Source organism: Dermacentor andersoni, chromosome 2 (genome assembly GCF_023375885.2).
Source record: "Dermacentor andersoni chromosome 2, qqDerAnde1_hic_scaffold, whole genome shotgun sequence".
Lineage (NCBI taxonomy): Eukaryota > Metazoa > Arthropoda > Arachnida > Ixodida > Ixodidae > Dermacentor > Dermacentor andersoni.
Window position 1 is genome coordinate 14771794 of NC_092815.1, and position 24202 is coordinate 14795995.

General features: G+C 48.2%; 1 protein-coding gene across 1 annotated transcript in view; it reads left to right on the forward strand.

Moving 5' to 3' along the window:
* Window positions 1–23533, forward strand: part of LOC126542907 (phospholipid-transporting ATPase ABCA3-like) — a 157697-nt gene extending 134164 nt beyond the window's left edge. The window contains exons 13-26 of the mRNA XM_072286109.1: window positions 1–14; window positions 2426–2636; window positions 4291–4540; window positions 6773–6849; window positions 7954–8315; window positions 12161–12451; window positions 15721–15997; window positions 16809–16934; window positions 17176–17409; window positions 17840–18048; window positions 18861–19193; window positions 19339–19526; window positions 19627–19797; window positions 21358–23533. The exon at window positions 1–14 is cut by the window's left edge and continues 142 nt beyond it. Of these exons, the coding sequence (XP_072142210.1) occupies window positions 1–14; window positions 2426–2636; window positions 4291–4540; window positions 6773–6849; window positions 7954–8315; window positions 12161–12451; window positions 15721–15997; window positions 16809–16934; window positions 17176–17409; window positions 17840–18048; window positions 18861–19193; window positions 19339–19526; window positions 19627–19797; window positions 21358–21799 (3185 nt within the window). The 3' untranslated portion in view covers window positions 21800–23533. The remainder of the gene's footprint in view (window positions 15–2425; window positions 2637–4290; window positions 4541–6772; window positions 6850–7953; window positions 8316–12160; window positions 12452–15720; window positions 15998–16808; window positions 16935–17175; window positions 17410–17839; window positions 18049–18860; window positions 19194–19338; window positions 19527–19626; window positions 19798–21357) is intronic.
* The last annotated feature ends 669 nt before the right edge of the window (window positions 23534–24202 follow it).

The following is a 24202-nucleotide window of genomic DNA, read 5'->3' on the forward strand; positions in this document are numbered from 1 at the left end:
TTGGACACTCCAAGGTAAGCCTTTATTTTTGTCCGAGCATGCTTATGAGCGTACGGGTGCTTCTGAGAAGAAAAACGGACGTCATGCGCAACTGCACACTTTGTCTCTCTGTAATAATAATAATAATAATAATAATGTTTATTTTCTCCAGAGAAACTGGAAGGTCTTCCAGGCTAAAAGCAGCTGGCAGCTTGACATGGGCCCGGAAACCCTCACGTGGCAGGGTTCAAGACCATAACAAAATAACTACATCACTCTTATAGAATAACAAGGAAGAGCCTTGCAACGTAATTTATACAAAAGATCATCAGAATTCAGAACGTTATACAAGGACTATAGATGCAAAAATCAACAATTTGTGCGAATACACATAACACGAAACATTGTTACAGACGAAAGCAGACATGAAACAATGGCAATACCAAAATAAATACATATGCCAGCACATAAGAACGAATGTGTAGCAAACTACAGGTTCACAGAGTATTGCCCTAACTGTTTTCGTGAAAAGTCACCTGGATGTGTATATTCATTTAGAATGGCCGGAATATTAAAGTGTAGAGCCTGAAATTTATAGTTAGTTCGGAATCGCGGTACCAACAATTGTTCTGTGCTGCGTGTACGCGTATCAGCATCCTTAGGTGTTAGAGCTGCGACAGATATTGAAAAGTTTTGCGGCGCATTTGATGCAGAAACAAATAAACTTAAAATGCGAAACCTGCACAAGTGGACTATCTTGAGTATATTATATTTTTTAAAGCATGTTGCGTCGAAGCTAAGTACGGAATATTGGCGATATTGCGGACTATTTTCTTTTGCAACCGAAGGATGCTTATTTCATTGTTCTTACTCGTCGTACGCCACACAAGGCTACAATAGTTAATATGTGATGCAAATAATGCGTTGTAAATATGTAGGTTGACCAGTGAGGAAGGAAAGCCCGACATCGCGATAATACTCCAGTTATTGAGGAAAGTTTATTGCAGAGTATAATTATGTGTGTATACCAACCTAGGTGTGCAGAGAATGCAACTCCCAGAATGTTATGTTCGTCGACGATGTCAATGATTTTTCCTTCATAAAGTATGTTGCTTTTTAATTGAAGCGGTTTATTTTTGGGTCTGAAGATAACTACTTCAGTGTTATTAGAATTCTTCACCAACCGTCATCGGCAACGCTCATTTATTTTAAATGCGTAAGCATTTCTGTTTCAACTCACTGAAGAAATCGCCGTTGACGCGTGCCGTTAAGAAGCCTAGAGTCTTTGTTACCCACAGAGCTAAATACGCACGCTTGCGGGAGGCGAATATTTGTGAACCTTATAAATGTGTTGTTCCGCGTTGTCTTTGTTGTCGCGCAACACAGACAGATAAGCAGTCAATTAATTAAGTATGATAAGATGGAATGAGGGGTTATACGGGTCTGATTGCGGTTTATGATGGTTCGACGCGGCTGAATAAGGTGCTAAAGAGTGATAAGGGCTTATAATGGTCAGGTCAATTCTGATAAGGTTGACAAGGACCTGTATGGGGTTATTAGGGTCGAGTCAAATGCGATAAGGTTTATAAAGACCAAAGGGTTAAATAGAGCCCGATCAGGTGGATAACTACCGATAAGGGCTGATAAGGGTTTATACTGGTCGGATCACGTGCCAAAACAAATTAGAAGGCCAATAAAGCATTCATTTAATTAACCGTCTACTGCTTCGTCAATCGTGCTAAACAGATGCCGTGTCGTATACATGCGTGGAGATAAGAAAGTGGCACAATGCTTACGCATTCTGCCACATATGCAGAAAGTCATATGGAGTTTCTACATAACCTTTTCCACACACCTCCGCTCTGTCTAGCCCATCTTTATGAACTCTTGTTGAAGAGAGGGAGTCGTTACGTCACGAGCTGTCTTGCGTAACGGACAACTCGATGCTCTGCTCGCACAGGCGACGGAAGCGCTGTACACCTTAAGCGAGCGTGGCCTCGGTCTCTTATTTTATTTGCGCCTCATGTGCACGTCCCATTCTTGCATGTTGCATGGTGTGCTCTGCCATGTGAACACTCGACTGGCGCAGCGAGCGCAAACCGTGAGGCGTCGAACCGAGTTCGCTTGCCATGTTCCGCCCTAAAGCAATCAGTATAAGATGAATGCGTGGTTTAATTGTTATGACAAAAATCCAGTGGCTGCGTTATCTGTGCGATGCGCTTCTATGGACCAAATTATCCCACTGTTATTTGTGTACAAAACTGTGATGTCTTCAAAGTGAATATTACGCCAAGCATTGTCCAAGAGCCAACAATGCAGTCATCTGCAGCGAACAATGCAGTCATCTGCCAGTGAACATCCATTCGCTAGGTGGTGCCTGATTTTTGTTTGATATAACAGGTCATCGCTGTCTTTTCATTTTTTTGCTTCGCCACATTGCCTGCAGGTTGTGATCCTGGACGAGCCAACGGCTGGCATGGACCCGGCTGCCCGGCGCGATATGTGGGACCTGCTCCTGTCGGAGAAGGCACAGCGCACCATACTGCTCACCACGCATTCAATGGAAGAGGCTGACGCCATTGGGGATCGCATCGCCATCATGGCCAATGGCATTGTCCAGTGCTGTGGCTCGCCCTTCTTCCTTAAGAAGAACCTTGGTTCGTCCTGCTGATTTCTCCTTTTTGCACACACATAAGCAGCCGCACGTCGGACTACGAAGGCGACATTTTTTCGTTCTTGTCGAGCTGTTTACTATGCACCGCGCTCACTGCAGCACTGCGAAAGCGTACGAGCTTCCTTTGTCGTCTAGCCTAGCACAGTTCTCTTCAGACATTGGAGAAATAACCTTCGGCTCGCATTTCTGCACGTTTACTCATCACCGTGTAGTGCAGTTGAACATATATTCTAAGGAATGAGTTTGAATGTTTAAGGCTTGAGATCGAAATTAACACTATGTTATGGTCGAATCGTGGAAGTTAACGTCAGCTGTAACCCTTAACAATTCCAACTGAATCTCACCTTATTCACTGAGTGGGGACACCAAATATTCGCATCACAAGGCATACCTTTTAATTCCATTTTCTTTCTGCGCCTTCCTCTACAGAGTTTCCAAAAAATCAAGTATGCTCACAGCTCCGTTATTACAAAAGAACAGTCTAGTATAACCGTCAGATTTTAATAGCACCACCCGTGAGAGTTCTTTTTAAAGCTTGTTATTAATTTAAGTAACCGACAAGTGCAGCTTGAAGGTGCATCGCTCTACAGGGAGATCCGTAGATTTACTCTCAGCGCTGTTGTCGTCATGGGCCATACAAGGCCACTCTTGTTTCTCGCATGGAATCCCGTACAGATGCAACCTTTAGCCAACACACCCTAAAAAACACGAGGCTTCGAGCGTTTAGCCATAATTTCGTGCTAGAGGCCGACAACTATGCAATCGTATGGGGAGCAGGAAAGCTGCGCATATCGCGTCCGTGCTGTCGCACATTGCGTAATTCGAACGTGGTCGAACTGTAAGCACGCTGTCACATCGATGCTCCACCAACCGCGGTATGGCTCAGTGGACATCTGCTTCGGAGCACGTGGTCACGGTTTCGATTCGCGTGGCCGGGGAAGATATCATTCGAAAGCCGCTTGAAACGGTAAAATGCGCTCGCTGGTCAATATGAGTGCAGAGCGACGTGATATACACGGCCTCTCTGTCACCTGCTGTACCCAACCTCTGGACGTTAAAACACGGCAATCTAATGGTTGATCGATGAGACAAGCCTACGCTGCGACGTTTTCACCAGGAAGAGTCGAGTAGTTTTATTCTTACGAGTAGTGGATTCTGATTGTCTATACGTGTAGTGGGCAGAACGTTAATCGCTCCCGCGAAGCGTCGCCCAACACGCGACGTCCCGCGAAAGTATCCCCGAGAACGATGGACCAAGAAATACGACTTCTACGTGCGCGTTGAACATTAATAATCAGAGACGGAAGATTAGATTAGATTATGTGGTTTTACGTGCCAAAACCACTTTCTGATTATGAGGCACGCCGTAGTGGAGGACTCCGGAAATTTCGACCCCCTGGGGTTCTTTAACGTGCACCTAAATCTAAGTACACGAGTGTTTTCGCATTTCGCCCCCATCGAAATGCGGCCGCCGTGGCCGGGATTCGATCCCGCGACCTTGTGCTCAGCAGCCTAACACCATAGCCACTGAGCAACCACGGCGGGTTCAGAGACGGAATTACTCTGTCGTCCATAATGCCACAGAGCAATATACCTCCTCGCCGAAAATCACTTGGACGCTTTCGCGGTGTGCGCAGGCGCGGGCTACCACATGGCGATATTGAAGACGCCGAAGTGCGACCCGCGCGCCGTGATGGACGTGGTCGCAGCGTTCGCGCCGTCGGCCGAGCTCGAGAGCAACGTGGGCGCCGAGATGGCGCTGCGCATCGGGCGCGGCGACCAGCCGGTCTTCAAGCACCTCTTCAGCCACCTCGAGGAGAACAAGGAGAAGCTCGGCATCGCCAGCTTCGGCGTCTCTGTCACCACGCTCGAAGAGGTCTTTCTTCGGTACGAATAGATCGGGCTTAATCTGCGGCTCACAGGGTGGTCACTTACCATAGAATATATTTAGCTATAGGTTAAAATTAGGGGTTTTACGTGCCAAAACCACTTTCTGATTATGAGGCACGCCGTAGTGGGGGACTCCGGAAGTTTCGACCACCTGGGGTTCATTATCGTGCACCTAAATCTAAGCACACGGGTGTTTTCTGCATTTCGCCCCCATCGAAATGCGGCCGCCGTAGCCGGGGATTCGATTCCGCGACCTCGTGCTCAGCAGCCCAACACCATAGCCACTGAGCAACCACGGCGGGTTAGGTGTAGGTGCAGAAAGACTTCAGAATGCGAATCGCCCATGTTGTGACATTCGGCTTCACATAGCATTCAGGTATCAGTAACAAATTACTATTTACTAGCGTACCTCTAGAACCACGTGGGTTCCATTCCACTGCTTTGTCATGGTCATGCTGTTGTAGTCGTTAACGCACTATTCAGTCGTGATCGTGTTACTGAATTTCATTTAATGTGTTTCACCGGGATCTGAAGCCTCCCTATGTTACTATACCAGCTCCTTGTTCACTCGTTGGTCTCATGCTATCCAAATCCTCACTATTTCATTCACCAATACACCAGACAATTCCTTGGTTATATTTTTTTACTCGTACTGTCAACACTTCGCTACAGAGAAAGTGATCACATTGTGCCCAATTTAAGCGCTTTTGCGGGAAGCATAAATGCTCAGTGTTAGTTAGTCGTATCTTTTACGGGTGTGCGAATAGCGAATAATAGATTTCGAATCGAATGTCCAATCAAATCAAGAAAGAAACACCGAATATTGAATATCAGATACCCTTTCACGAAATATATTGATTGCAAATTTTGGGCCAGAAAATACGGTGGTGCAGATGCTCGGGAGTCTCCTACCATTGCGTAAGAATATAGAAATCAAGAATTCAGTATGGTCTACTCTAACTAAAGGAAATACCAAATTAGTATGCCCGTATTGATTATAGCTCTGTTTTAGTATATAAAGGTCAGGAAAATATTTTTTTATCAATTGAATTTCTGTTGAATAATATCAAGGGCTTTTTACGCCCCTGAAAGCGATGAATTAGTGCCTTTCTGTTGTACTGAATATCAATCAGGCCCTCAGTTTAATAGTGGACCTGTATTTTGCAGCACTTTTTCATTTATGGCATAGTGTTGATTTCTAGATTTTTCTTCCAAAATACAGAAGGGCTATCCCAGCTTTACGCGTCAGGTGGGTTATAGTACGGCGAATCTGCGCGACAGACCGAATGAGCGCGTGCATGACGTGCGTATACGTGACTTCATCCCCGGCGTAAACAGGCACCGTCCACGCCGTTTCATTGTCTGGTGCGGCGGGATGTGTGCCACCTGTCAGAGGTTCTGAAATATGGAACGTCACGGCAAGTTCGCGCACAGGCGGTGCCGAAATCACGCGAAATCAAGTTCGTCGCCGCGTATATGCCACACGATCTGCGTGCCTATCGGCGACTAATGGGCCGTATTTTCGCACATGCTTTCGCACTTTACGAAATACGCGCCGCTTTTGTTGTCGTTACATGTATCCGTGTCGCGTTATCATTCCGATCGGTCCTGTCGACCCGGACGAATCTTGCACCGATAAAGGCGGTCGACGCGGCGTATACGATTCGCCGCATCGGGCCGACGTCGGAGTTCGCGTGTGGCTGGGCAGAAGCGCTCGCAGTGACCAAGTCCGCCACCGCGTCAGCCGGGGCGCCCCGTCTGCTGCGCGTGCGGCGCTTTTTTTGGGCCGAAGAAGTGAGGCGCTCGCTTTTCAGGCATCGAGCGCAAGGGGCTCCGCCGCAGCGAACGCGACATGTCGCACTGCGCCGGCCTCCACAGCGAATATATCGAATAATCGAAAAAATCGAATAGCAGATGTTTGATTCGGAAATGGAGTAATACGAACGTTCACTGATATTAGAATATTCGCCCACCGCTATTGTTACGTCTCCAACTGCACGCTGCTTTGCTTAACCGCACCTATCGTGCTGCTGAGAGCACGCGGTGATCAGCAACATTTTTCAAGCAATCTCATCGGGCGTCGCTGGGAATTGGTCGACGCAAGCGCGTGCTGATTACGTAACCACGTCGCACCTTCTCAATTAAATTGCACGCTCCGCAACAGTATTAATTGTTGGTTCACTCGCTCACTGAGCTGAGGCCTGGAACTTCGCATCTGTTGGTTCGCAGAGTTGGCGATTACGCTGCCACAGCAATGTCAAGACTTCGGATGCCTGAGCCTGACCAACTGCGCGACACTGAAGCCGGTGAGCTACATTCGACTGGCGTCTTATAGAATAGTAAGCTGTTGGGATAGTTGGTTCTACATGATTTTTGCAAAGGGGAGCGCAGAAGCGTTGCGGAATAAAGGAGACGTGGACAAGAAAGGCGCTCACTTGCAACTAAGTATATTTTCAGAAACAAACCACCACGAACGTTGTTACGCATGTCCTGCCATCGAGAATTGCAAAAAAAAAATGTTTACAAGTCTTTTTACATAAAATTCACCGAAGAACAGGGCAGGCATCACTACATCAATAATGACGGCATAGTGTAGGGGATAGCAACAACGGCACGTGCAAGTCGCCTGACAGAAATCACACACAAAAAAAAAAACAACCTTCGGATGAAGAGGGACAGAGGAGGGCGCGTATAAACTTCAGCCAAGCGCCAGGAACATAAATTCCTTATCCATAAGATGCACCGACGGGGCACTAATACAAAGGTTACCATGAGCATGAATCTGACCAGCCTCGTGATCTAAAGATCTAAAAGCAGACTCGGAAGGAAAGTTCTCTTGGATAGTCAGATTCACGCTCATGCTAACCTCACGCTCATGCTAATTATTAACGCTCATATGCTAAATCTCTAAGGCTGTCTTCTCCTCGTCGTTTCTGGCTGCGTTGCTGGGTGATAGGACCGATTAAGGTACAGACCTGGGCTCGTTTGTAACGTATGGCAAATCCACAGCCCACAAGGATATATCGCGAAATATTCGCACTCGGCTTTTCTTCTCAGTCCTGCTCCTTGTGCGGTTTAGATTTGCCGTGACAGGACCCCACAGAAAGGGCGTTCTCCTGAAAAGAATAAAATTGGGCAAACCGCACTTGCTTTGATAGTGAAATGCAACGACATCTTATTGACAATGTTTGACGAAGATTTTCCACCGTATTTAGAAGCAAAGCCATTTTACGTCATTGGCGCTGGCACCGTGCTTTCCAACCCACTGTCGGGGTCAATTATTTTCTCAGTTGCGTTATTCTCTCGCTTACGAAGGTTCTCTTCTCAGCGAAAATTACGCTTCGGAACGCCTCGGTGCACTGTGTAGCTTCAGAGTGCGAGGCACGGGATCGCACCCCTGCGTTCCGCAGACACGCTTCTGGGCGCGCTGCACTTCTCGGACCCGCTGCGCCACGGAAGCCGGGAGGACAGCAGCGCCCCCCCGCGGCGCAACGGCGGCTCGCGGCTGCTGCTGCAGCAGACGTGGGGCCTGCTCGTGCTGCACTCGCTGCACAGCCGGCGCAACTGGGCCTTCACGCTGTCGCAGCTGCTCGTGCCGGTGTTCGTGGTGGCCTACACGCTCACCTGGATCGACAGCCTGCCCAAGGTGCACAAGCCGGGGCCCCGCGTGCTCGACGTGAACCAGGTTTTCGCCAGCGACGTGCCGTACGCCTTCCACGGAGGGGCGTCTGCCTCGCTGGCCAAGCAGTTCAAAAAGCAGTTCTCCAGCAAGGTACGGCGCCCCACCACGAGAGAAACAATGGAATGGCGGCGTTTTCCAGAAAGGCATTGTTGCCCGTACCGCAACGGGCGTCGGATTCGCAATGCTAGTCTGGAGCGTTGAAGGTCACAGGGGACGTGTCTAGTAATTTAGGCACTCTGCGAGTTCGTAAGCCCCTGAGTATCCACGGACAGAGGCTTCGTTGTGCTGAGGTTGGGCCGTCGATCGTTATACGGGAGCAATAAACTTGAGCTTAAAATAAAGTGCACGCGCCATACGGTTACGGCCTCATTGCACGTCGTTTACTCACGAGTCATTTTGTTTTCCCACGCTTACTTCCCTCTTCATGTGCTCCTCCTGTGCTCCGCGAAGGCACGTCTTTGAACATGCTGATCTGCGCTTCAGAGCATGCCTCGTATCCGAAGCGGTCCGGTGGCATTCGTGCTCGCCTTTTTTCTGCGTTTATCTGCCGCCACGCCTGTGTGAGAAAGAGCGCGAGTTCGTCAATGACGTGAATTTTTTAACGCACAATGCATTCGTACCTCGCGCGCAGCATGCACACGTGCGCCAGCGAATCGCGGCGCTGATTGGTCCTTTGGTGCCCACGTCACGACCTCCGCCTTGCTCAGACGCTGCGGCATCATTGGAGTCCCTCACGTGACGAGACCAACCGGGGCTATTCGGCCTTCCACTGCGCTTCAGCTGTGGCACGTGCCAGTTTAAGGAGTGCGCGAGGCAAGCGTGGTGAGGGCCCACTTTGGACGTGACGTCAGTGAAAGCATTCGTAATTTCTTTCAATCTGAGAGATAACACAGAAAGCAAGGCAAGGCAGGAAGGAGATTAGTCTTCAACTGTGAATTGATGAACTACTCTGAGAGAAGAAAATATTCGCCGCCATGCAGAGAAAGAGCAGTTGACCAGAAAAAGAAGACTTAAACAATAGAGATGAGCGAATGTCAAATACGAATAGTAAGTATCCAATAACGAATCGTCTGTCGGATAGTCAAACGTATGTACGTATGTACTGTAAGAATACTTATTTCTGCATAATTAAGTACCATGCCTGTACTGACTAGTCCAAAAAAGACAGCTATCACGGACAAAGAATCAGCTTGAATTAGTAGTAATATTTATTTCTGTATAGTTCGGTACCACGCCTGGGCGGACTAGTCCAAAAAAAAGAAGGTTATCGTGGACCAAGAGCTTTAAATAGAAGATCACTAATCACAAACATGCATGCATACGAGACACTGACAAACATGCAAAATATATTTGTTCAAGAAAAGTTTATATGAACACTATTTTATGTTTGGTATGACTGGTCGTACATCTGACCTGAACCCACAGGCAGATCTATTTGCTACCTATATTTGGCTATACATGTACAAACCAACTACACCTCTTCAAAAGAGAATTAGAGTAACATCGCACATCCAGGATCGACCTTGCTAGGCTTGAACACAACGTGACGTCTTGTGCCACCTGCCATAAAGAAATTTGGAATGTTGTTACAGCTAGAACAAATTACTAAAAAGAATTGTCAAGCGCACTACCTGCACTTCTGGATGAGCACAACAGAACCGAAATCGATATTTTAACTACGAAACAAACATTTCATAATTTTTTTCTCCATGTAGAAAAATCATTTCCATTTGAGCGTTAACGAATACTCACGTTACTTTTACATCCTTCGATGCAGGTGTGTTCTTGGGTCAATCTACGCATTTTTTTTTGCATGAGTCTAGGGGATATGTGTTTCGATATTTACTAGTGCATCCCGCATGCTGCTATCGCCGATTGCATTGTACTGGTAAAGCTGTGGGCTTCTGTCAAGTTGCCCTGAGCGGCAGCTTTTACCCATAGCATAACAACATAACGAATTGTAATTAAGAACGGCTTGAATATGCTCTTAACATCTTTAGAACCTGGTTGCAAACAAGCTTTGCAAGAATTAATGGTTGCTATACGGAATGGAGCTTTAAAGAAACAATAAATAAATGATTGCCTAAAAGAATCGGAAATTGTGGGGAGAAATTGTTGCTCAAGGACTTCTGTGCCGTAAACACATGTAAAATGATTCGTTGCAAGAAAGACATCGCTGATCGCAGCGTAAAAGATAAAAATTCTACAATACCAGACTGTCAAATACACGTAATGACAGATTACCAGCAAAACTCGGAGGAGGTTATCCAGGCTGCCACCGCAAAACCGAGAACGAAAATTGCATTATCTATTTTGTTTGTGCATTTCTTCGAAAACATTTATTGTTGTTACATTTCTGATAATTTGCGATACTTTGTTTAGCAGACAGAGAATAGTAAGAAGACTTCAACAGTGTGTTGTCCCGAAATATTTGGTTGGTTCAGAATTCTAATTCGAAAATACCGAATAGTCCCTTTTCGAATACAAAACGAATACTTAGTGTGCAATATTCTATTCGTATTCAAAATTTCGATTATTCGTCAACCCCTACTTGACAGGTGTTCTTAACGCACAATGCATTCGCGGACGCGTTGGCGAAAATACTAACATACTAACATGTTTGCATAATTCTGTATCGGAGAAGTGTGTACAATTACTTTTGAGCTTTGTTTTATATAGGTCAGACAAGTCCGTGCCTCAATGATACCAGATCAACTCAACTGGTCGCCGACCTGCCCAACGTGTAATCTTTCATTGCATTGTCACGATTGTAAATGTCCTCCCAATTTAAAGAAAATCACTATCAGCCTATTTTGCATCCATTGTTGGACAAAGGCCTCTTTATGCGATATTACCCCCGTCTTGCGTCAACTGATTCCATCCTACGACTGCAAGTTTTCTAAATTCATCACACCACTTACTTGTTTGCTGTCCTGCACTGCGTCTCCTTTTCCATTGGTATATCCATTCGGCAACTCTAATGGACCGCCAGTTAAATGTCCTAAGCATTACGTGGCCTGTCCAACTCATGTCTTCCTCTTACTCTCAACTAGAATATGGGCTACCTCCATTGGCTATCTAATGCGGTCGAGGCGTGGCATATCAGTAATTGCGGTAGCACGTGTGTAAGGCCACCTTTGGTTATATTCCATGTAAAGAATTGTCATGCACGAACCGATACCGGCCGAGAGTGCACTCATGTCCATGATATACTGGTTGGCACTGCCTTCCCCTCCACATACACACAGATGAATTTTTTTTTTTTGTCACAGTGCGAAGTTCCAGTTGATGTCTTTACTTTTTGCTGTCCTTTTCGTTCCTCTTGTGTCTGTCTTGAACACCTAACTTTTCAAAACATGAATGCTTACCAATTCGATCAGCGTTTGTCGTCCTAAGGTATGGCTCTGTCAACGCCACCAGGTAGGGTTGTCTATGCGAAACCGCCTGCATGCTGTAGGGTGATTGGCCCGACCACTTGGAAAGGTTGTCTTTTGAAATAGAATCAAATGGTATTTAGCACAAAGCTACAAAAGTGGTCTTTATCCAGTTTTTCGAAGCCACTCGGCAAGTAAGAAGACCTGTCGACAAGCCGTGCGTCAGGGATCCAGTTGCCCACCTGAAGCTTCGATTGGGACGCGGTAGAAGAGCAAGCTTTGGAGCAACAATAGGTCTGGTCACAGGCGCTTTTGACAGTTGGTGGTACTGCCAAGCCATTAGTAGCCGCAAGGTTTGTTCCAGCATGTCCTGAGGTTAGACGTGCGCTGCCCTATTTTGGAGACATGGTTTGAGTGCTATGTTTTCCGTCACGGCGCTTGATGCCACTGCGATCTCGTAAGGATCTCCAGAGTCGACTTGGCGTAAACGCGGTTATGTCGGACTGTTCTATTCGTTTCGCTCACATCGAGATAATCTAAGCCGAGCGTACTGGCCTCTAGGTGACTCCAATACTGGTGGAGGCGGGAAACGTGGAAAGCTACCTGGTGAACGCATCTGTGCTAGAAGGCAACACCTTCCTGACGAGCACACTGATCGCGGCCAGCTTCGAAGACGAGGGGCCAGGTGGCCGCGTTCGCTCGGCTAGGCTTCTGTTCAACAACCAGGTGTACCACACGCCGGCGCTCGCCATGGCCGCCTACCAGAGGGCGCTGCTGCACGAGACGTTCGACAACGCGTCACTCAAGCTCACCGTGGTCAACCATCCGTTCCCTCGGGTGGTCGAGGAGAAGGTAGGCGATGCTCGCTCAAGGCGAACCGGACGCTGGAAGGTAATAGTGTCATGCCTCAAGCACAACCACCCTTCCCTCTCGGGGGGTGGCAGAGACGGTCAGCATTTTGGTTTTTGCCTTGCGTTGCGTGCACTAATCAAATGTTACTTCATACACATTTGTGAAATGTGCTTTCACCTTCCCATCTGTCAGAGTGCAGCTTGGCGTATCGCGGTACCTACGAAATTAAAATTTGCGTTCACTGCGTCATGTCGCTTCTGGAGATTTCTGATAAAATTAGTAGACGACCTTATGACATGCCGCAGCTTCTAACGATCAATATGTCGAAAGGGGACCCTCCACAAACTTCACTCTATCCACGCAAACGCAAATATATAGCGCTTGCATGTAGGGTTACAAATAAGTGAAAAAGTTCATTCCACCAGCAGCAATCATCGAACACCACGCGTCATCTAATGACTAAACTTTACCGTAGCTTTCTCTAATTCTAAAGGCGGAATACGTGACTTTCCTATATTCATAATGACAGCTCTTCGTAGGCAAGAACATATAGTAAACAACGTATGCCGGCCAAACATTTAGCGATATAGATTGCCAAGAGTACGGCGAATGAGTTGCTGCTGTCGTTCTAATAATAAAAAAAACGTACACTTGCCAAAAGGAGAGAAAAAGAGATAAAAAAAACCTTCACGTTTGACTTGACTTAAAAAATGGAATTCTGTGCTTTCACTCCATTGTGAATAAGAGACTCGTACAGATTCCGAAACGTCAGGTTTTTACTTTTTTTCTGCTTTTGGCGTGTACGTTTTTTCAGACAGCGTTCTATACTGCTACTGTACTACAATAAAATATAGTATGCGGTGACCATCAACGTGATCAACGGAAAAGACAAACAGGGCAGCGCTTGTCTTGTCTTTATAGAGCGAGGCCGTGTACCTCCCCCCTCCCCCCCCCCCCCTATGCATTTGCAGAAGGGTTGAAATCTGGGCCAGTTGGTACATACTTGAAGAAAAAAACCAGTAAAAAAACACAAAGGACAAGAGGAGAGGTTCACACCACAACGACTGGACTATCAAGCGAGCTTTATTAGAATTGGTGTAGTGCCAGCAAGGCCAGCAGAGCATGCCTTGCTGGGACTAGACCGATTCTAATAAAGCTCATTTGATAGTCCAGTCGTTGTGGTGTGAACCTCTCCTCTTGTGCTTTGTGTTTTTGACTGGTCTTTTCCTTCACTTAGGCATTTGTCGTGTCCATGGGCGAAAATAACCTCTTTCGTGGGCCGATCCCGGAAGTTGTGCAATACCGGGCCGACCCGCAGCGAGATAGCGAAAAAGCAGGGAGTCCAGTCAGTCTCACGTCCTGTTTGCTACCCTGCATTGGACAAAGCGGATATAGGTATGAGAAAGAGAGCCGAGAGAAACAATACGGAAAACGGGCGTGTCAAAGCCACCAGTGGCTTGAGGGACATGGCCCGGAAAAATCAGCGGACGAGTGCGCAATATTTACTTTACCATCGACATATAACAAGATAATGTAGGAGGATTAACAGTTAGGAAGCTTAACACGAACAAGAAGCAAAACATATAGCAAGAATCAACACCAAGACGGTAAGATGTACATGTTTTCGAAATGGTGACCAGCATATTTTACAACTGTTGAAGCAATAATAATAATAATAATAATAATAATAATAATAATAATAATAATAATAATAATAATAATAATAATAATAATAATAATAATAATAATATAATAATAATAATAATAAATGAAAACATTCAAGATGCACTGTTTCAAGTCGATGGGTATACTGGGATCGTTTGTGAACAGCACATGGACTCACGAGCAGGAGGCATTGCCATATACGCAAAGGACAGAATGTATGTACCACGATACACCCTTGCTTCGCAAGAGGACCATGCCACCGACTGCGCGAATGTCTGTGCTGTACAAACGAAAGGCAGAATTGTCATATCTACTGTGTATGTCTCCAGGCACACCCGAGTGTTATATCGAGAAGTTCATGACCACGCGCTTTGCATAGGTTAACCGTGTTAACACTACCCCTGTGATCATCGTTAGAGCGTTCAATGTGGACATTTCAAAACCACACAAGAAATTGGTACCTCAGTTTGTGCTTGAAGAGTTTCGTTTGAAGTGCCACACCAATCCAAGTCACTCATCCACTCAACAATGGTCGCGTATAGATTTAACTTTGGCCAAGATTCTGTCAAAGGTTGTAACCGAACCAATCAGTGTATATCACAGTAATCGCAAAGCTATCGTCACTACCTTTATCAAATGATGAAAATAAATAGATGCACCCTTCTCTAACCCTGTGCGATGTGCTACAACTTCGCTGGTCATCCACTTACAGATAGTGGAATGGCTCCTCAATATTTTAATGCACGTTTTGTTTTGCTTTAGCGTCAAACGAGATCAGAACCAACCTGAAACAGTTACAGTTGAAGGTCATATTAGTTACATTTGAAGGTTCTATTAAAAACCTGGCTGCTCCTCGTATGAGCGTCCTTTCAGCTTTGGCCACAGAGTGTCTCGTCGCAGCTGACCGAGATTCTGGGCCCGTATCAAAGCTGCTCTTAAAGGGACACTAAAGTGAAAAATGATTTCTTCTGCATCAGTAAATTACCGATCTACAACACGAATAACACCACTCTTACAACGATAAGACGTTTGGTAAGCCAAAAAAAGCGCAAAAACAAAATACGGGTGGCGACGCCTATTTAAGTTCCCGCACTTGGGGGCTGTGACGTCTTGGATTTTGATGGAATCTTCTAGGGCCTACTAATTATATATAGCGGTACAGATTGACTACATTGTGTTCTAAAGGAACCAAATAATAAGCATGGCAAGTTTCGGGAACCTTTATTCAGCCAACGCGGCCCAAATGCGCCGGTACGTCACGCTGACGTACCGGCGCCGGGGTTTCGGCGCGAAATTCAAATACTGATACTTGGAACCTCATTTTCTCATCTAATAATCAAACTATCTTTTTGAAATGACTGCCTGCATGGTTCTCAAACAATGCTTCCTTAGTCTAAACTGATTTATTGTTTCGCTTTAGTGTCCCTTTAAGTCGGAGCGTGCCGGCATCGGCCGCTCTTTGAGCTCCCTCCAGTTACAAAACTGATCGGCATGACTAAATTCGCTAACGATCACGAGACGTTCGCTACAACAGAGACCAAACGCGGACGGCAGTTGAGACGTTTTGTGAACGTTGGTACATCTGCGAACTTTATCTTTGGCAGGCCAACAAGCTTATCACAATGCACCGCGAGAGCTTCCAGATAGGCCAGCAGACCATCTTCGGCACCTCGTTCTTGATCGCCAGTTTCTCCGTGTTCCTGGTGCTGGACCACGTGAGCAACTCGCGCCACCTGCAGCGCATCTCGGGCCTCAACATGATCGCCTATTGGGCGGCCTACGCCATTTGGTCGCTGCTCCTCTACATCTCATCGTGCCTGCTCGTCATGTCGACCTTCCGCCTCTTTAACACCCAGGGATTCACCGAGCTGCGCGAGCGAGGTGCGCCCTACACGCGCAATGCGCTGAGTGTTACTGATAGCGCGTCTCGTTGGGCAGCTAACATGCGTCAGTGCACGGACGCAGTCATGACGCCTGGCGTTTTCAAAGCCTGCTCGTAACCTGTAGCCAAGTTCGCAAAGCTTTTTGTTCGTAAGTGCTATTTGCCACTCGCCAACCAGCCGCCTTCGATAATATTATATGTACGATGTCACTTCTGGCTGGCATCTGCTTTTCTCAATGTTTTCGTAAACAATTTTACCGTAATGACTTTTCTGTGAACACAGGCCCCGTTTTGCCTTCGACCCCTCACCCTCTGTCATTATGGCACTGGATTAGTATGTAACTACAGCAGCTTAGCTTATATAGTACATGTTTACAAAAAAGTTGAACGAATACAGAGATTATGACAATTGGTGCTGCTATGGCGGGAGCGCAATAAGATACGGAAGCGGTCACTATAGTTTCTTTTTCTATTTTGAACTTTTTTAGCAAATACAATCACTAGAGGATTCAGACATGAGAACCCGCGCCGAAACCGACACTGCCCCGGGCATGCAGCGCTTCAACGCTGACAGCATATATTCAGCGTGCAGCGAAGTCCCGCCCTTCCTTCGCACGCCGTTCTCTGCATGCTATTGAGGAGCTCGCCCCCTCCCCCCCCCCCCCCCTCCCGCCCCGAACTCGCCCCATTTTCTTTGTAATTTAGGCTACCCTGGAGGTGCCACTGACTGTAGCTGTTCATAATACATACAGGCGCTAAGATGGGCAAGCGCAAGTGTTCACTTGAACTGTGTACCTTTTGTCTGTCCAGCGGTAATGTTCCTGCTGTTCTTCTACTTCGGCATCTCGTGGCTGCCCATGATCGCGGCGATGTCGTTCTGCTTCCGCACCCACACGGCCGCCTACGTTCGGATCGCCACAGTCTTCTTCGCTGCAGGTGCGCTTAATAAGGTGGCATGACGCGCATATACCTTTCGGGACCATATTTTGGATCCAGCGATTTCGTGGTGATTGGCTTAAGCCAGCAAGCAAAGGTCCCGTCACGCCGCGCACCGCGTCATGCCAAAAGTATGGCGGACGAAAGAGATTGCTGAAGAATACGGCCGTCGCACTTGTAGGAAGCGCCTTGGTTCGACCTTCAAGTCGTGAATGTCACTTCTTTTGCCTTCCCGTGCCAGGCGTGTGCGCCCTGGTGTTGGTGGCGGTGCTCGAGTGGAGGGGCAAGCCCGGTTTAGAGCACGTGATCGACACCGTGGACTGCGCGTTTACGTACATGCTGCCGATGTACGCACTGGGTCGAGCCTTCTGCAGCTTGTACCGCAACGCGCACTTCAACATCGTCTGCAACGACTACTACACGCAGAACGTCCTCTGCGAGATCGCGCCCAACCGGGCGCGCTATTGCTGCAAGGGTAGGCGCGCTGCGACACCCTATATAGAGCAGAGCAAAATATATGACATTGTGAAAACCATATGAATCACTATAAGAGGTTCCGTGTACCATTTAGAGGCACTGCATTTGCCTCGCATCGTGTCAGATAGGTGCAATGTATTTGGTACCATTATCACAGAATATGGGTAAAAGCCGGAGCGCTTTTCCCTCCCGCTTCTACCTCGATGAGTACTGGTATTAACGAAATTGGCAAAGGCCTCCATTGAATTTTACATTGTGTCAGTGCCGGCGTGTCACAAGTTGCGAGAAAACTTTGGCATGTCTGCTGTCACTGAGAAGTCGTGTCCATCCTCGTGTACGTCTTCGTAACGTACAAACAGCAGTCGCCCATTAAAAGGTAACTACGACGTTGCTCGCTCAGCGGACGTGCATTGGTGCGCTTGTCGCAGACTACTGCCGTCAGAACGAGTGCATCGACTGGCAGCCGGACTTGCTCTCGTGGGGATCGCCGGGCATCGCGCGCGCACTGCTGTCGTTCATCCTGCACACGCTGCTGGGACTGGCCGTGCTCTGCGCATGCGAGGCGAATGCCGGCTTTTTCACCGAACGGCTCACCGTCAGCGGCTCGGCTAGACGCAAGTCGGTCGCACCTAACGAGGTCAGTGCGACCAATGCTGTTCCGCTGCAAACGACATCGTTTGCGAGCCACGACGGGCGTAGCAGAAATACCACGCCTGGATCGGCGCGTGCCGACCCAGGCGGCCGTGGAAAAACATTTTGAGCTACCGTACCAGTCAAAACTGACAAACGCGGCGATCTGGATAGCTGGTACGGATTGACGCTATAGCAATCGCTGTCATATGTCTCCCGTGTCTCCGTCAGCCTTGGGCTACGTAATGTTGTGTCACAAGTCGTATCTTTCTAAACCATTTTCCTGTATGATTTTGACAGGACTATCAACATGCCAAAGAGGAAGCAAACCGAACCATTGATTTGTCAGTATAAGTACAGTAAATATGGCAAATCAGTTTTGTGGAAGACTGCAAGGCGGAGGAAGGTTCACGAAAGGAAAAACTGCCACCCACCTGAGTGTAGCGCCACGCTATGAAGAAAACTCATATGGTTTTCTCAAAGGAAGATTCGCAGTTGAAGAAAATTCCTTCGGATGCGCACGTACAGTACCGTTAGCGCTGAAGTTGCCGGCCGGTCTCGTAAAGGCAGTGTAGTTCGTTACAACGCGTTCGTCATAGGCGCGTCGTCGACAGTAACGCGCCCACCAAGCGCCAGCAGGCATTTTGCACGCTTGCAACTGTGTACTTCTGCCGGAAGCAGCACGCGGAAACTGCGTAGACTGATACTGGGACGTCTCATAACGAGTAAAAACAAACAAACAAGAGCGCACACGTGGCTGCCAGTTCCGGATTATAGGTCCTTGTGTTAGACCGCGTCAGCGCTTTAACACGTCAATGAACCGTGTTCCCGTGCTGTTCGTCCCCTGGGTGTCAGCAGCAGATGCAGGAGGACGATGACGTGGCCGAGGAGAAGGAGCGCGTACTCTCTTCGAGCGTGTCGGAGCTGGCGAAACGCGACGTGCTGGTGCTGCGGCGGATGTCGCGCGTCTACGGCTCGTTCTGCGCCGTGCACGAGCTCTCGTTCGGCGTGCGCAAGGGCGAATGCTTTGGCCTGCTCGGCATCAACGGCGCCGGCAAGACGACCACCTTCAACATGCTCACCGCCACCATCGGGCCTAGCGCTGGCGAGGCCTTCGTCGACGGCTATTCGGTCACCAGTGATACGAAGCAGGTGAGCCCTGCACTGGAATGCGGTGAGAACAGAAACGAAACCAAACACTCTGGCCATCTGCTGTCGAACTGCAAGTGCTTGTGGGCCTGCTCACTCTGCACTTGAATCGCACGGGCCAAGTTCAGCTCGGTAGCCATCCGCGCAGGTTCGCCGGCGGATCGGCTACTGCCCGCAAACGGACGCGCTGCCGGGCTTCCTGACAGGCCGCGAGGTGCTGACGCTGTACGCGCGCATCCGGGGCATACCCGAGAACCGCCTCGGGGTCGTGTGCCGCGCGCTGGCGCAGCTCTTCTACTTCACGCCCCACTTGGACAGCACACTCGACACCTACAGGCACGCCGCAGGCTCTTTGTGGATAAATGAAAGCGCAGTACTGTTGTTTCAGGGCACACAGGCGCGTGACCTTGCAACGCGGCGCTTTCCATTGACGCAGTGGAGGCAACAAGCGCAAGGTGAGCACAGCGGTGGCGTTCATGGGCAGCCCGCAGCTGGTGATTCTGGACGAGCCGTCCACCGGCATGGACCCGGTGGCCAAGCGCTGCGTTTGGAACACGCTGCAGGAGCTCATCGTCCGCGGCTGCAGCATCATTCTCACCTCCCATAGGTTCGAGCAGATTGCACGCGATAATTCGATCGTGTATATATATATATATATATATATCAAGGAGTACCACAATTGATAAAGGCCGGACCCCGGCCGAAACATCAATAAAGTCATGGTTGTTTTTCAAACGCAAAATTAACGAAAAAAGAAAACAGTGAGACACAAAGAAACGAAAGGACAGAAGGAAATTTAAAAGGCATGAGGGAGAGAGCCGAGGGCCAAAGTGATCACTCGTTGGTAACGGGGTTATTCACGGGGCATTCCTCACTCCCCTTACCATTGTCATTGTACAGCTCGTTGACACGATCCCCGTTACGGGTGCTCTTACATTATCGACGAACGCGCAAGCTATTCTATGGTGCCCTGATCAAACTGAGTGAATGTTAAAAAATAGGAAAAAACCCGAGCGCTAAAGAGCTTACTCGTCGGTAACGGGGTTATTCACGGTGCATGCCTGTAGTCATTCTTCTCATCATTGATAATGCTCAGGATATAAATATATATATATATATATATATATATATATATATATATATATATATATATATACACACACACTCCCCAGCACGGGCGTCAAGGGGTCAGTGGGTGAGACGCGTCGAAAAACGAATTCGGTACGCGTCCTTCTACATGGCGCAAGCCATTTTGTGGTGTCCTGATCGAAAAAAGGCGTTGAAAAAGGAGTAGATTGAGTAAAAGAATAATAATAACAGAAGCAGTTATCGTTTGCTCTCAATAAAAATAATAAAATATAGAATGATACAAAAACAAGAACTACGAAGCAAATGACAGAGTCAGTTCCGAAGAGCACTAAACACTGATTGTGGCAGAAAATAAAAAGCGAAAAACAAAAATATGATTTTTACGAAAATTTAAAATATTAATTTCGACGCGAGAACCACACTGCAGCAGTTGGAACCTAGTCAGACATGTCCAAACCCATTTTTTCCGCGGAGAGAGCTTCTGTGGTTGTAATTTTTCGGTGCGGCAAAGAAAGCTTGCGAGATTGGTGCCCTCGAACATGGCTGCTAACGAATGGTGGATTATCCGATTCTTTCGTACGATTCTTCACTTGAGCCGAGTCACACACGCAGCTACACGTCGCGCGTTCCACCAAAGCAACGCACTCAGATAATCGTTTATAATTCGTTGCCGAATGGACAGTACCACAACCTTTAGTACTGATCAATTAACCTAATTGTAACCTAATCTCTTCAGTCAGATACAGTTCTAATGAGATCAATAAGGGCGCGCTGTACAGCGTCGGTATAGTCGTGTAGTTAGGAGACTACGATTGGCCGATGTTCTTCGTCGCTTTATATGCCTTACCATCTTTTTCAACTTCTGGAGTCTCAGTGGTGCGAGGCCAAACTGTATAGCCATCCTCGCGGCGTGCACGCTGCCGTAGCTTCTGCGGCCCTCGCAGTTTCCTCGCTGTGGCGCACAGCGTTCGCACCGGAGCCGCATCGCGTAACCGCGTCGCCCTCTATCCGAGGCGCACGTGCGCGCCAGCGACCGATACGAAGCCGCGCGCGACCAATCTCGCGCGCTCCGGTGCAGCATGGAGGAGTGCGAGGCCATGTGCAGCCGGCTGGCGATCATGGTGAACGGCCGCCTGTGCTGCCTCGGCTCGCCGCAGCACCTCAAGAACAAGTTCGGCAGCGGCTACTCCATCATGATCAAGGTGGCCGGCGCCAAGCCGTCGGCCACTTCGCTCACGTCGCACAGCTCGTTCAGCAGCAAGGACGAGTCGTTGGGCACCGAGGTGGACGGCGTCAAGAACTACATGCAGGCACGACTGCCGGGCATCGAGCTGATCGGCGCGCACAACGGGCTGCTCGAGTTCCATCTGTCGGCGCCCGACTTGAGCTGGGCCGAGGTGTTCGACGTCATGGACCAGGCCAAGGGCGTCTTCAACGTGGCCGACTACTCGGTGGCGCAGCTCACGCTCGAGCAGGTCTTCCTGCACTTCGCCATGCTCCAGCGGGAGGACAACAAGTGACGACGTCGATGCACGCCATTGTGCCGCCTCATGTGCATTCGCTGCATTCAATATCGATCCGTGCACATCCGTCTGCAGCCGCAAGTGTGCGTCGTGTCGCTAGCTCCTGCGGCTCGGGACAATCGAGCCTCGAACGAGATTTCAATTTCCACATTATAAGTTCTAGAGCATTACAGTGCGGCTTTATTTGTACATTTTCATACTTTTATGGCTCGAGTGTACATGACGGGTTGTAGCTTTGTAGTTGACAGGTGTGTTTTAGCTTTTTATTATTCTTTTCTTCTGTTTGTTCTAGAAGATTCGCATTTACCGATTCTGTCGCTGCGCTCAAAGTACCGAACGATGATAAAGGTGCGCACATATCTTAAGCGAATTCTCGTACATGTTTTGACGATGTGATAGCGCTGTCGAGACTTGCTCGATTCTTGTTTGACAACGAAAGATCGATCGGTGCCGCAGCAGCACAACGGCGGAAGCGTGCCATGGACATGCGTCCAAAACCAACCTGCGGATGTGTGCGCATGTTGAACGCTTTCAAAGTACCAGCCAGGCCACACATGCAGGCTATGTGCGGCGTATACGCATACACGGTGTTTTCGGAACCGCTGGTCGTCAAACTGCCGTAACCGAAACGTCATCCGCGTACGTTGGTTCCTGCTTGTGGCCCTCAACCAAATGCGCACACGTGCATTTGATGCTGTGTACATTGATGCCTTGTTTTATGGAAAAAGTGCGCGTAATTCTTTGCAAGTATTCGCACTTGTCTTTCAGTGCGAAATGGAAGCATCATTCCTTCCGAGCCATTCTTAAGGTGGGCAACCACTTCAGCTCCGGTTGTTCCGCTTCGGGTCTGTTCTTGCTACTTTCGCTTTTTATACGGTTTGCACATAAAGCTGAACACGCTGTTCTGTGTTCTGCCTGGATGTTCTGTCGCACAAATATTGATGCAACACATTGACAACCACGTGAGAGTTGCTGGTGGTAAGCTTGTTTTGTAGTTTCGTTTGCCTTGAAACAATGTCCGATCTCAACTCCAACGAATGAGTTTTTGTAGCCCGATGGCGCGTTCTGCAATTTTTGAAGGGCGATTCCCTGCGCGGCCTCGGGAGTTGTTTTCGCGCGTTACCAGACCTCGATGGTTAATTGAAGTGTTTATGGTTAATTTATTGTGCATAAACAATCCACCGCTACAGCATGCCGCGCCGGCCCAGCATAAGTGCTAGCGGTTTACACAGACCAGTTTTGTGCTTCTCGTAGCCTTTAAAATGATAATGCGGTAACTTTGAAGGCCAAGCTAGGATAGCTTAATTTGCACGCTGTGGCATGAGAGTGTAACGGCCGAAAAAGTGCAGCTTGGCGTACCCGGCTCTTTCTCGGCCACATCACTACGTTCGGGCCACCGTATGGTCTAAAACATTAAAGTGAATCTCTTGCGGAATGGCCCAACAGCGTAAGAACGATGACTTGTAGGTCGCGAACCTTTAAACCGCTTGCATATTGTTCTTGCTTCGATTATTGCATTTCCCTTCGCACCGCCCGAAGGTGCGATCGAAGTGCGCTTTCGAAGTGCGCTTTCGATCAAAGTGCGTGTTCTTGGGGCTACATGGCATTCATTCCACGAAATTGAAATAGCCTGAGCGGCGTAATGATCTTGCTTATGTGATCTTTTACCGTACGATTTGGCTGTATGCCTTTGGCAGGTGTGTCAGACTGACGGTGCATGTGTGCTGCAGTAAAAGACCTGAATGTCAGTCCATTTCGTGAACTAGGAATATATGCATTGCCGCGATACTTCCGTACAATACTAGAGGAAACTGTGGCGCTAGTGTCTACGAAAGCTGCAAGCGGGCGCTCCTAGCTTGACACGCATGACGGCTACACGGTCACCATTATCTGCCATTAAAAAACACGCGTCTGTTTGCAATAATATAGTTGAAAATTACGAACCTACGACATTTTGCAATTTTCATTGTTGTATGGTAATAAAGATGAATGACGTTTCGCTTCATCAGAGGTTATGACTACGGCGACAATTTATAGAAAGGAATGTACGCAAGGCGGCGCCTTGGAGTTTCCTTATGCTGTGCAAGTGAGCAACGAAGTCAAGATATAGCAGCACCGGCGCTTGCGCCACGCAAGCAGATACCTCTGTCACGCGCAACGCTGTGGTGATATTCGGCTGTTTCTCAGCCAGCCGAGTCGGGCTGAGTCATTTGGGTTTCACGAGATAGCGATAACGCGGCCTAGAACGTGCGCCATCACCACTGGTAGGTAGCGTATGTTGTTTCAAGGTAGAAAACAAGTGCGTTGGCGCCAATATACGATGACTCGTTCCGCTTGCCGGGTACACGCATCCTTGCTAATGAAGCGCACGACGACTTGTAGGAAGCAGACGACGGAAGC